At 34.8% G+C, this 13,885-nt stretch overlaps 2 protein-coding genes across 5 annotated transcripts; one reads left to right on the top strand and one right to left on the bottom strand.

Moving 5' to 3' along the window:
• The first annotated feature begins 697 nt into the window (after positions 1-697).
• Positions 698-5,299, top strand: LOC117336236 (SET and MYND domain-containing protein 4-like). The gene is made up of 2 exons (XM_033896706.1): positions 698-793; positions 2,282-5,299. The coding sequence occupies exon 2, from the start codon at positions 2,303-2,305 to the stop codon at positions 4,337-4,339; it is 2,037 nt and encodes a 678-aa protein (XP_033752597.1). The 5' UTR covers positions 698-793; positions 2,282-2,302; the 3' UTR covers positions 4,340-5,299.
• Positions 5,300-5,324: 25 nt separating this feature from the next.
• On the bottom strand, positions 5,325-12,031 carry LOC117336235. Of its 4 annotated transcripts, XR_004534561.1 has the most exons (10): positions 11,782-12,029; positions 8,088-10,363; positions 7,610-7,968; positions 7,432-7,497; positions 7,195-7,275; positions 6,956-7,000; positions 6,794-6,843; positions 6,156-6,312; positions 5,948-6,012; positions 5,325-5,773 (listed from the first exon to the last, which is right to left on the bottom strand). XR_004534561.1 is itself a non-coding variant. In XM_033896705.1 (8 exons), the coding sequence occupies exons 2-8, from the start codon at positions 10,348-10,350 to the stop codon at positions 6,207-6,209; spliced, it is 2,970 nt and encodes a 989-aa protein (XP_033752596.1). In that variant the 5' UTR covers positions 10,351-10,363; positions 11,782-12,030; the 3' UTR covers positions 6,019-6,206. The 4 variants fall into 4 exon arrangements, 3 of the variants coding, with proteins under 3 accessions (XP_033752596.1, XP_033752594.1, XP_033752595.1); XM_033896705.1 differs by lacking the exons at positions 5,325-5,773; positions 5,948-6,012 and having other exon boundaries at positions 6,019-6,312; positions 11,782-12,030; XM_033896703.1 differs by lacking the exons at positions 5,325-5,773; positions 5,948-6,012; positions 6,156-6,312 and adding an exon at positions 6,319-6,653 and having other exon boundaries at positions 11,782-12,031.
• Positions 12,032-13,885: the final 1,854 nt, after the last annotated feature.

Below are 13,885 nucleotides of genomic sequence, written 5' to 3'. Positions count from 1 at the left end.
TTGTTATAAATTATCCATCTATAATGCATTAACATGTGAATTTAGGAGATCCAGATTTAACTTCTAACTGTAAATGCGATTTCAGACGACAGATATTTAAACAGAAGGAAAATTATTGAAAGTTCAATAAAATACTCAGATGCACGTCTCTTGAAATTTGTACAGAGTACATGTATAAATATCACTCGTGATATATTTCTTAGAATATATCAATTAGGCATACCCATCACAAATCATTTCAACTACCACACTGCAAAACCATGGCCAGAAAACAATCATTTTTTCCACGTACAATATCTGAGGGGAACAATATCCTACCAGATATCATATCCTCCTGTCCAACAGCTGAATCCTTTGAGACTGCCCTCCTGTCGGTATATATCCCCCAAAATTAAGTAATACCTATCGCTAGTATCGGTACAGTAACAGTACACATCTTTCTTTTGGCCTTCTAGGAAACGACTACATCTCTTCTCTCTTTCATGACAGTATCTTCAACTTGTTGAAGTTGGTCATTACCATTTAGAAATATAAATAGTTCTGTAATGTTTATAACTAAAAAAAACCTGACGATTTCAAAATTCATCCGGAACATTTCACACTCAGCTGCCGAATCATTTCCGTCTATCTTTCAGTCCAACTCTAAATTTAGCATTTTTCGTGGTCATCAAAACGCTTGTACATCTGCTGGTGCTCACGGATTTCATCGACAACTTTCCTGCTGCAGTTAATAGGACTAATTGAGCATCAAATGATTATATAACGAAAATGCAAACGTTCTGGACTTAAAAAGGTATGTGATTATGCCGAAGTCTTTTATTATATCATGGCAGCTGTGCGTAATTAACATAAAACAGCCATACGGCAGTAAGTGATGGAGATGTCGAGAAGTCCGGAGTATGACATGTTGACCTGCAGCAGTATCAGTAGATCGGCATGTTATGCCCTGTCTGGGCAGACATATAGGCATACATGAGTCGGACCACATGTACACGTGTTGGGTGACTAGGAGAATGGATGCTTCTCGAGAATGCATCGCAAAAATATACTTATTGATATTCTAATCTCCGAGTTTTCTGATAGAAGTGGTATCAGCCGTAACATGTAATAATTTGCAGTAATTATATAATTAGTGAGTCCATTTTGGATACCTCACTCCGGAGTCCGGACACGGGGCACGTTACAATAATAATACATGAAATGATTAAAAATGTATGTGCCATTGTTGGTCAGTATAAACATAACACTGACCCACATACATTTTTAATAATTTCGTGTATTATTGTAATGTGCCCCTGTGCTCCGGATCAACTGAAACTGAGAATAACCTCAGACTGCAGAATACTGATCGTTTGTTAAAATGGTCCGTGGTCCCAGTACAATTTTAGCACATGATTATTATGACTGTTTTGGCACAGACCCTTATGTAGGCACTATTACATTTTGTAAGATTCTGAACACAGAGGTTTGTAATAATAATATAATAATAACAAGAAATATCTTTAAAAAAAAGAAAAACGGCATAGTTTTAATGCTGGTGGTTAAAATCAGAGACATATTAATTGAACTAATGTGTTAACGTTTCATCACAGATAACAAAATTATATAAGTTTGAATCATTTTTGGTGATAATAAGACTGCATTTGAATCAGGAATACAATTTTATTAATGTGTCATTTGAAAATATGCATCCACTTATTCATGATCAGCTTGCATTCAATCTTAATTTTTGTTTTGTTTTTAACTTCATATCTGCATTTTGCATTTACCACTACATTGACCAATCACAAACAAATGTAGTCTAGAGTATAGACTGTATGGACTGGGATGTCGTAAATGCTGGTGACCAGGTAGCTCAATTGGTACAGCATCCGCCAAGTGTGCGGAGGTCCTGGGTTTGAACCTAGGTCTGTCCGTGCATTTTTCCTCTCCTATTACATATGGCGCCCAACTAAAATACCCACGGAGCTGGTAAGGGTCTTGTGTGTGTCTTCAGGGTCGAAGACTTTGTTGAAGGAGGGAGGAATGTAGCGTAACTGGACTGGGATAAAGTTGGAACGCTGGCGACCAGGTAGCTCAATTGGTAGAGCATCTGGCTAGTGTTCGGAGGTCCTGGGTTCAAATCCCGGTCTGGTCATACATTTTTCCTCTCATATTATACAGAATAGTCGTGAATATACAAAATAGGAGAAAACCTGTCACCCATTATGTATTCTAACTAGATTTAATTGTTTATAGATTAATTAAATCAATACTCTAGTTTCATATTTTTGTCTTCTAGGTGCACCAGCTCTCCATTACAATGGCATCTACTTCACAGAACAAGAACAATGCAGATGAATGGTATGATAAAATTGCTGACAGCTTAAGAGATGAAGGAAACTTGGAAGAATTGAGAAAGAAATTTGATAAGTGCACATCTAATGAAGAACGAGTGAGTTTGATTTATAAACTTCCAATTGCACAAGATGTCATTCAGGCAAATCCAAATTTCAGAGAAAAATGTGACGAAGTAGCTGTTAGTCTTCGTAACCAGGGAAATGCTTTTTTCCAAAAGAAGAAATACAAGCAGGCTCTTGATTTGTATACACAGAGTGTTCTCTTCTCACCCTGGCGAAGCAGTAATTCTAATGAAGATAATGGTAACATTGATAAAACTCCAACTTTAGCCTTGGCATTTGCAAATAGATCAGCAGTGTTGTTTCATATGGCAAAGGATGAATTGTGTCTGGCAGACATTGAGCTTGCTTTAGAAAATGGTTATCCAGAAAATCTGCAGTACAAACTTTACGACAGGAAAGGAAAGTGTTACATGCAGTTGAAATGGGGAGAAGAGGCAATTAAAGCATTTGAGAAAGCGAAAAATCAAATAAAGATATCTGACTTGGATGAAGATAAAGTTAAAAAGATAACAGAGGAATTGGACAAGTTGATTGTAGCTTGTGACAAAATGAAAGATGATCAACATAAAAAAGTTATGAAAACCCAAGCTGAGTGTAACAAGTGTCATTCTGCTCTACCAGTGATAACACAAAGAAGCAAGAAATTTCCCAATGCATCTATTGCCGTTACCATGGAAGAAAGTGAGGAAACCGGTCGTGGCATATATGCAACAGACGACATAAACATTGGTGATGTCCTTGTTGTAGAGAAAGCCTATATGTCGGTGACATTGCCAGGATTTAGCGTATCAAATTGTCACAACTGCTGCGAGAAATTATTCTGTCCGTTCCCGTGTCGTAATTGTGCTGGAGTTGGCTACTGTTCACGTCAGTGTGAAAGGGAATCTTGGGATACCTATCATTACGTAGAATGCGAACATCTTGGTGATATTCAAGCTGCTCAGCTGGGTTTGGGACATCTGTCATTTCGAATGGTTCTGAAAGCTGGATTTGAGTATTTGAAGGAATATAAGAATATAGCTGATGGAGTTGGTGATTCATTTGGATCGGGGTTCAACAAGGATGGGGTTTATGACTCCAATGACTACAACACTGTCTACAACTTAGTGAATCATTGTGAAAAACGAACTACTACAGATCTTTTGAAAAGGACAATTAACACTGTTTTCCTTGTGAAATGCATAGAGAATTCCTCTTTTGTTCCTTCGACAGAAAGACGACAGGAGGACCTGATGTATATAGGAGGTCACATTCTTCGTCACATACAGATGCTTCCATGCAACGCTCATGAAGTTTCTGAATTAAAATTGAGGAGAACTATGGTTGCTGAATCTCTTGGGGAAGAAATTGGTTCTGCCATATATGCAATGCTTAGTCTATTCAACCACTCGTGTGATCCAGATGTCGTCCGTCATTCCTACGGGGATACTTGTGTAGTGAGAGCCATCAAGAAAATTTCAAAGGGTCAAGAAATCTTGGATAACTATGGCGCAGTGTATGCAGTGAGTACAAAATCTGATCGCCAAAAAAAGCTGTCGCAGTACCAATTTGTATGTAATTGTCTCCCCTGTCAGAATGTGTGGCCGATGTATTTCAACATACCTAGCGAGACGCCTACTTACAAGTGTGAAAAGTGTAACGGTGCTTTGTCAACAGTCAACACCACCACGAAAACTGCCAAGTGTACCATCTGTAAGTACACACAGAAGCTTGCCAAGACCATTCTTACGCTGGAATGCTCGGACAAAGTCTTCCGCGCTGTCCTAGAGAAGTTTCTGTCTGGGAATCAGGGACCAGAACACACCCTTCATGTGTTGAACAAACACCTACAATTCCTGCAGCAGAACCTGTGTCTTCCCTGGCAGGATTTCAACAACTGCCAGGAGGCAATCAAACAGTGTTACGCGATGCAGGCAAACTGTCATGTCATAGAATAGTTATACAAAGCCAACAGACATGCTGTTTTTATATGCAAAATAGCATCTCAAATATTAGATGTGGAGAAAGCCAAAGGTTTTTGTGCAATGCAGACAATTTTACAAAGTGATGTCAAAAGGTATATGCCCTGATCATGATAGCTTCAAAATGTGATTTTAAAAAAAGTTAATTATCACGATCATGCATGATACAGCTTCCAAAACTACTGTAAACGTATATATCTTATTTCAGTGCTTTTCGCACTGAAAGCATTCCGCTAAATTATGATTGCGCTAGTTGCACTTTCTATACACTGTTTCTGCATAAAATAGTTTTGACGTGCCAATTCATCAAATTTATTGATCATTGCGCTAATCTGTTAAAATTTGGAAATGCACTAAAATTTCAGTGAGCCAAATGAAGTATGTTATCTTTACAGTATTACGTGTGGTACCCTTATAACTATATAGGAATGTTTGGTTTTGATGTTTTGATTTTTAAAATATGCCATAATGACCATTTCGTGTTGCCAGGTGTTTATAAGACTAGCACTGTCTTATTTATTTACAGATATTTATAGTGTATAAATTTATATCTCAAGCCTGAAAATCAGTTTATTTATTTGGTATTTACGCAATTTATCATGGTGCTGTTGTTATTGTAGAATATACGTATACCAGTACTTCAATAATTTGACAATTAAGCCAATGCGTGGTAGCTACCCATGTCTAATTTGACAATAAGCCTATGCCTGGTAATAAGTCAACCCCTGTCTATTGCAGTTTAGAAAAAAATATGAAATTATTTTTCATTGTAATGATGATCAGATATGTTAATATCAGTATTTTTCAAACTCAATGATGTTACAGCAAGTTTCATAGTTTTATGATACAAAGGATTTCCTCTGATGCCGTCCAAATGTTAATGGCTCCAATACCCTGCAAATTCATAATCAAATATTTTAAATCTTTTCAACACAGTAATATGGCTCATTATTTGCTCTTGGTCACATTCTATGGGACAGACATATAAAATTTTCAAAATAAACATTTTTCTATTTTTTCTGCTTTTTTGGAGTGAGCTAGGTTTACTGATTAAGAATAAACACTTTAAAAGATAATAAAATTAGAAATCTTGTTTTTATTCATTGTTGAAAAAAATGTCATGTAACACTGACAGACAAATCATGTAACTTGACGGACGTATCATGTAACATGACAGACATTTCATGTAACATGACAGAAATTTCATTGAATATTTATTCTGGTTAGATCTGATTGTTAAGTGACTGAACAGTTGTTTCAGTTTCAGTTTAGAACTCGATTGACACGAAGCTTTTGCCAATTTTCAATATAAAAAATAAGACAGTTCTTCACATTAACATTATTTATTTGCTATCTTTTAATTTTTCATTCTTTCTCTCTTGAAGTTTACAGACAAGGTATCCAGTGTTTCTGAAAGAGAAAAAAATGCATATTTCATAATAATATTGATATATATATAATATTTGTTAAATGGCATCAAGCTTTTACAAATCAAAATAATAAATTCTATTATTAAAAGTCTGTTATGTCCAATTTATTGCACATGCTTATTTCATAAAGTTATGAGTTTAACAAAATCCTTACCTAAACCTTTAATGAATTTTTACTTCACTTCATTCAGCTCATGACTAAGAGCTAGGAATCTAATTCTAAAAACAAAGAAAAAAAGAAATTACAGATCACTATGTACAGCAAAAGAAACATCAATTCATGATTGATATATATAATGTTCTTTCAAGGAAACCACACAAACAAAAATTATATGGTATTACAATATTTACATCAAGCTGACCTTCAAATTTGTAAATTATCCTCCTTCCCTGGGATTCCATTGCTGGTGCTTTTAGTGTACCATCAATGTCTTCAAAAATAATGGTATGGTGGATGTCTTGCATAGTCCAACCCTTTGTACACTTCTTAAAATAATGGACAAATGGCCAGTTATCAACCTGGAATTGAATAAAACATCCATATCAATTATCCACTTGAAGCTCATTTAGTTACAATAAGATAGAAATCGTGTATTAGATGTGATGCATTTAATGAAACCATTTGCATAAATGAAGATGAATTTTTGCAAAATATATAGCTATTCAATTATGAGTTGAGTCCTAGTTTAAAACTGAACAGAATAAAGTCAGAAGCATCAATTAGTTAATTAAATCAAATTGTATATATAATGAAAACTTTTAACATGATGAGTAAACAAAACAATGAACAATAACTCTTATTTCTTACCACAGCTGGCAATATTGAATTCCCAAATTTAATTTTTAGGAATTCCCCTGGTCTGTAATTATAAGCAAAGCGAAAATATACCTGTCATTAATGCAATTTGAAACAGTCATGTAAACAAATTATTCCGTGTGAAACATGTTGACTAAATGAAAATAGTTAACTAGTAATTTGAATGTATAATAATTTTCATACCGTGGCGCTTTCTCTTCTTCAGAACAATCATTTTCTGCAACAACAGCATCCTAAAAGAAAGACAAACTTTAATTAAGCATATGCCAAAAATTCTGTTCACTGTTTACAACCTTTTTTTGTTAAAATAAGCAGTGGAATATAACTACCATATGTTTTCCTTACCTCCATAAATGTCAGGATTGGTGATAATGCCATATCTTCAGGTTCCTACAAAAAGACAGATTGATGACTTCAATAAATAATAGTCGAGATAGAAGAGATTTTTGATTTGGCAAACACAAGGACAATGATATTGCTACAGTTTACAGCGTCTTCACAAAGTTTTAATTTTTTTGAATAACACGTCATTATATACATGTATATGAATTCAGCAAATGGTCAGCTTTTTATAACTTGCTTACCTCTTCTAAAGCATCCAAAATTCCAGTAAGGCCTGATATGTCCATATCGTCTTCATCTAGGCTGCAATCTATTCTTTCAGACTAAAGTTGAAGAATACAAATGAACTTCATTATGCTACACAAATTCAATTTATTTCTAAGAAAATTAAATTTCAGATAAGCTTTAAAGTTATTTCGCTCTTTATCATATTGAATAATACCCTAATATGATATCAGTGAAATAATTCATTATCTTACCCTACTATCTTGTGTCTGGTCATGGACTGATTGGGCTTGAATATCTTCTACAGACTGGGCAAGAACCTGATTAAAAAAATATATATGAACTTTAGAATATGTTAATCCTTTGTTAACCTCAATGAAGCTCAATTTGAAAAAAACAACATTACTAGATTATCATAATAAAAACTCTAACCATGGTATCGTGTGGCTGTAATTCATGATGGAAGTCAACAGGTTGTACCATGGGTTGGACATCAACAGGCTGTACCATGGGTTGGACATCAACAGGCTGTACCATGGACTGGACATCAACAGGCTGTACCATGGACTGGACATCAACAGGCTGTACCATGGGCTGGACATCAACAGGTTGTACCATGGGCTGGACATCAACAGGCTGTACCATGGGCTGGACATCAACAGGTTGTACCATGGGCTGGACATCAACAGGCTGTACCATGGGCTGGACATCAACAGGCTGTACCATGGGCTGGACATCAACAGGTTGTACCATGGGCTGGACATCAACAGCTGGTTGTGGTTGTTGGAGATCTTAATTGGGTCAAGAATTTTTATAATCGTTTTGTCATATTTTTGTTTTCCAATTTGATAATTATTTTCATATAAATTATAAATATAAAATTCTAACATTCTAACATTATAAAGGATACATTTCAGGCGAATTGGCTTCCATTGATCTATGTACTCCTTCTGCTGGCAATTCTCGGGTGTACCATATAGGCAATTCTGGCAAAAACAGGACAGACGCCTTGTCTTAACCATTTCCCTTTCAACGCCAACCAGTGAATGGATTTTTTGAGTGCCTGGAATGGTGCGAATGTTTCTTTCAGGGCGTGGTCTTTGAATGTTTTCCAATGCAACATAGAGAAGATGCCTTCTCTTGTGTAGACACTTTCCATTATCATCTTTGGAGTCCTTTTCGAGGTTGTCCCTACAAAAGGTGTAAAAGTCTGATGCTGAGACAATCTCAGCCTCGCCGTTTTTGACCGCCCTTGTCACCCTCGATTTTAAAACGCCCCCCTCCCCATCACACCTATTTTTCCCATGTCTGGACCCATAGAAGTCGCGCTGCACTATAAACCCAAACTCAGTGATGGCGTTCGCTGCGTCACAAAATGGAATTTTTGACTTGTATTGTGCCGCGCAACCGTCGCTCATAATGAATGCTTTATTGACCTGCAATCCTCTCTTAGTTTTCAGATGTTGGAATATTCTATGGAGAAAGGCATTAACAGCATGGGCATCATGTATTAAATCATCGCTGATGATATCGCAACACTCCTCCACCACTTCACCTGGACAGGTGGGACATTGATAATAAACAACTGCGGGATGTATTGTAACAGATTCTTTTGACCAATGTGCTGATTGTACTTCATTTTGAGACATGCAAGAGTAGTTCTCGGCAAAGTCAATAGCTAAAGCAATTGTTGCAGGTGGAATGTTTTTGGTCAGAATTCCGAACTGCGAAATTTGCCAATTGGCTTCAAATAAGTGTTTGGAGAGGAAGTGGAGTTCTTTTTCAAATTCAGCAATCAATTCTGATGTTTTTCCTTTACTAACTGTGAGTTCTTTCTTTTTTATTTCTTTACCATTTCTTTTGTTTATCGATACTTGTAGCGCCCACTTTTTCCATTCTTGGTCTTTTTCTTCTAATGCAGCAATGAGGTCTGCATGCAGTTTTCCGGTTCCGCAGTCTACACATTCCCTGTCAATACATTTAAGGCTGTGGAATGGACCAGTCCTGGGGCAAAGAGTCTTCTCCACGGCCTCCTGGATACTTTTCATTTTTAGTGTAGGCTTCTGTTCTTGAGAAAGCTTGTTGATAGCTACCATCTTCAATCTTAGATTCTCGCAGTATTCACACAAACACTGCAGGTATTTTCTGTGTTTTTGTGTTTTAACAACCTTAGGCTTGAGTTTGGTGAATTTGTCATATGAAATAGCTTTGTTGGGATTTGCTTCTTTCCATTTATTCCATACACTGTGAAGTGATCCTTGGATAACTCTACACTCTACAGCATCTTTCTTGATGTTTTTTTTGTTTGGTAAGTTAGTCGACACATTATCTTGACAAAAAAAGTTCTGGATTGACTCTTCTGTTTCTTTAGCAATGCAGTCTTTTCTTTTCTTTTGTTCTTTAAGACACCCTTGTGAAAAGTACTTTCTTTGTATGCCAAGTGCTGCGCTGAAAGTTGATGTCATTCCGTGTCTTTTCTTAACATGTTCAGAGAGGGACCCAATAAAACTCTTCCTTTTCATACGACTCTCTCTGTCCCTTCCTCTCATATCTAAGTCCACATCTTTGATAGATTGCAGGATATTGTCCAAGTTTTTCTTTGTTTCAGAGGAATCCAATCCTTTATTGCTTAAAGCAAGTTTTTTTCTTGGTGTGGCATTGCTTACAAGGCCAGAAACAACATCTGCAAATTTGGATGGAGACTTTGGCAATCTCTTTTTAGCCCGGTAGACAGCCTTTTTTAAAGCACTGTCAGACAAAGGGGTCTTTGTGTTCTCAGTTGTGATAGGTACTGATTGGACAACAGTCGTTGCTCCTATCATATTCTTGCACCTCTTTTCTTGCTTTCTTTTTGCATCTTTTTCTCGTATACGCCTTTTCTTTTGGCTTGACAAGCCAGCTCTATATTTCTTTCTGTATTCAGCTTTTCTTTTATTTTGCTCTTCTTTTGCTTTTTTTTCTTGTCTTGTTGCCATTTTTCGGACTTCTGAATTGTTTGTCTTTTCTCTCTCCGTCTTTTTTCTTTCTCTGTATTCCCTCATTCTGATCTTGGACATTTCTCGGTTTTTTTGCTTTTGCTCCTCCGACCATTCATGTCTGGCCACTCGCATTCGCTCAGCATGTTTTTCTTTATCGTGTGTATTCTTTAATACCACTTTAAGTTTGCTGGGCATGTTGCTTGGTACTCTACAATGAAATTTGTTTTTTTTAATGAGGATCTGACTTGAGTGAATATGCAATAAAGAATTTATCAACCAAGTAAATACTTTTTATATGTATGTTTTGAGCCAATATTAGCTAGTGTCATATCAAATTATTAAGCAAATAGAATGAATTTCATATTTATTCATATCACAAAACTTGTTTTAAAATGTATACATAATTTTTTTTTTTTTTTTATATATAATAAAACCATTCTATTTGACCAATAAGGCAACATCTGGTCTGAAATGGATGATTCAGTCGAAGAGACAATACAAAAGATTCTCGTACATGTAATTGTTGACACAATATATATTAAGATTATTTATTTTTGCTACTAAATCCTGGTCAACTTTCAACCAGAATAGTACTTGCCCTTGGTAGCCTATATGAATGCGATTAAACGAGCATGGACGTACATTTTAAACTTTCAATTTATGAGTGCCTACATTATATTTCCTACTTTAATAGTATTAATTTGTTACTGTTTTGTGTTACATGTAGATCAATATATGTTTATATATCAATATAATTATTATAACAGTAATTATAAAATATTAATATATGTAAAGTTCCACAGTTTAAAGTTGAAAACATTCCTTAAAATTCCAATTATTTAGATACAAAAAGTCTAACTAGATCTTATATAACACCTTGATGATTCAAAATTAATTTTATTTAATCATGATTATTGATAATAATTTATTAATACACATACATATACATTGGCTGAACGAAATAATAATAGTTCTTTGTGATATTGAATGACAACAGATGTGGATTAAAATTAAAATTCAGCAAATTTTCGTGCAATGATAAGTTCATAATGGGCCATATTTACTTTATCTTTTTAAAATTAAGTGTAGTTTAAAATGATCTTGAACCTATTGTTAACATTGTTTCTATAAAAAAGGAAATAAAATCAAGCTAAAGTCAGTTTTCTTAAATATTAAACTGGTTACAATTATCAAACATCGCACGTAACGGAACAGAAATGTCACGTAACATGTGTGGACAAATGACAGACACATGTGTAATATATCAGTTATTTTTAAGACCGTGATTTTATTTTGTCATATAATATACTTTCCAAAGTTCAATCATTAGAATACATATTTTACAAGAGTAAACAGTAGTTTATTTAATTCGATGTAACCGAAGTTTCAATCTCACGTAACATGCTTGTCTGTCAGGTGTTACGTGAATCGATGATCGTGTCCGTCATATGTGAACAAAATGCACATATGTGATTGTTTACATTCTGTCATCGATCGTGATGGCCTCAAACATTGATTTGTCAATGTATCGTATGTGAAAAAAAAACATTTGTTTACAAAATATATCGTTTAGTTTGACTTGTATATGTTGATATGTTGTGATTCACGTAACTTTGGACTACTTACCTCGATCACGTAACTTCCGTACGGACCGTCTTCAACAAGTGTGTACCATCTTCACAATCAACGATTCCCGGGAAGGTCACCGCAAAGCATACCGGGAGCTCATAAATATTCATATTGTACACATTTTTTGCACACGGTGTTTTCCAAAATGTGTTTTCCACATGATCTAATTATAGCACGTAACCAGCACTCCGTGTGACAGACATTACGCATGAGTTAAACGACGATGAATGTGTGGAAACCTACGCTTTATAACTATGATTTGTTTACATATATTACAAATATAATATCTTTTCATGAGGAATAACCATTGAAACATCCACATTTTGTTATATTTTCACAGATTTAGACCATTCATCAATATGTTAACAAAGTGACAGACGTTACGTGAAGAAACGTGCCGCTTACAAAACCGTTTTATTCCTTTACCGACGAGATTAAAGACTGATTTACATACAGAATATGTTCTTTAAATAACGATTAGAAAAACTATCCTTTCAGTTTTTGGTTTTGCCTTCTTTGAGTTTATTTAATACCAGTCTAAAAATTCGATGTTGAAATTGTCCGTTTTCAGCTTGCCGTAAATGGCGACATTGCACATAAAATATTGCCCAAAATAAAAAACGGCGCAACAAAACACATTCAAATTGTCTTTTTTATTAAAATAATATATTCTCTCGATGTAAGTACACAAGTTGGATACAAAAGTGTACAAAATAATGTGTAATAACACGTTTTTGTTTTTTATGGGTGATGGGTCCAAGAGCAAATAATGAGCGATATAATATAAGCATTCAAACTATGTTGAATTCAATTTAACACATACATATTTCTTAAAGAAATCTAGGACATTTTTGTATTTTCATTAACAATTATTGCAGATATAATTAGGTTTATCCTGATGTTTGAAAGAAAGAATCGAAGATAAAGGAAACTGATTATGTCATTGTCTGTCTGGTGACCATTTCATTTGTGAAAATTGAAAAAAAAATTAAATTTAATTAATAATTTTGTGTCTAAGTGTCAGGTCATGTACGTGTACTGTATATCATTAAATGTTTGTGTGTGTACTTTAGTCTATGGTTGGGAGCTTTCAAATTATTTTTTGGATACAAACTTTCTAGGTTAGCCCATACAACAATAATATAACAATAATACTTACAATATTAATATTCTTAGTATATATAAACCCCGAAAATGTATGCACAACTAAAGTTTCATGTTATACATGTATATAGTACTAGTAGAGTCTACTAGACAGACAATTTCATATCAGTTTATCTGGTATATATGTAGTACAACATGATTCTTCTGTCATTTTATGATATTGGTCCTTTACTCATTATTTCTACTGTAATTTGTCTTCCATAATGAGGAATACTTACAATAATACCAATGATGTTCAACATGAGGCCCTACCATGTCCTGCACTATACAACAAACTAACTTGCCCTGTTGGAAGGCTGCGTCTCCACTTGTGGCACAGTAAGGTAGTTTGTTATCATGAACTCCAGATATCTCTTGATCCATCTTCCTTGTCTGAACTAGTCAAAATTTCAATTTCAGTTCCAACAAATTTTATTGACATAGAAAAACGTCAATAGGATTAGACATCAGACATAGCCTATCTAAGTATTCTCCTTAGTAACAACAGGTGGTAAGAAATACAGACAAATATATATGTACACATTGATATGACAAATTGATTTAAGGGGAAGTAACTGCTTGAAGTACATGTAGTTAGATTTATTCAGTGTGTTTTGAGAGAGTAACCCTTTGACTAGCTAGGGGTACTTAATTTTAAATACTAGATTATTATGTAATCAGTGAGTAATGCGAAGCAATAAACTATTCAACTAGTCAAATTAAATGTATGTTTCCAACACAGGGTATGGTAATATGTACATGTGTAGATCTAGAGGGTATGATAATATGTGTATGTACTGTACATATATAAAGACCATGGGTAGGAAATATACCAAGTCCCTGTGATTCCTTAATTAATAGTCCCCTACCAGAAACTGGGGGAGGGATGTTATAGTTTTGTGTTCTATCCATCTGTACTTTCATGCATCCTTCCTCTGTCTTCTTCATTACTTGTTGT

The sequence above is a fragment of the Pecten maximus genome, chromosome 10 (genome assembly GCF_902652985.1).
Source record: "Pecten maximus chromosome 10, xPecMax1.1, whole genome shotgun sequence".
In the NCBI taxonomy this organism is placed as follows: Eukaryota; Metazoa; Mollusca; class Bivalvia; order Pectinida; family Pectinidae; genus Pecten; species Pecten maximus.
This window is presented reverse-complemented; position numbering and strand designations above follow the sequence as displayed.

What these genes read in the sequence shown, in the direction of transcription:
- LOC117336236 (XM_033896706.1), top strand. Translation starts at nt 2,303, where the DNA reads ATGGCATCTACTTCACAGAACAAGAACAATGCAGATGAATGGTATGAT.
- LOC117336235 (XM_033896703.1), bottom strand. Translation starts at nt 10,350, where the DNA reads ATGCCCAGCAAACTTAAAGTGGTATTAAAGAATACACACGATAAAGAA. An exon ending in GAAGCCAATTCGCCTGAAAT is followed by an intron (nt 7,969 to 8,087) that starts GTATCCTTTATA and finishes GACCCAATTAAG; the next exon opens with ATCTCCAACAACCACAACCA. An exon ending in ACCAGACACAAGATAGTAGG is followed by an intron (nt 7,276 to 7,431) that starts GTAAGATAATGA and finishes CTTCAACTTTAG; the next exon opens with TCTGAAAGAATAGATTGCAG.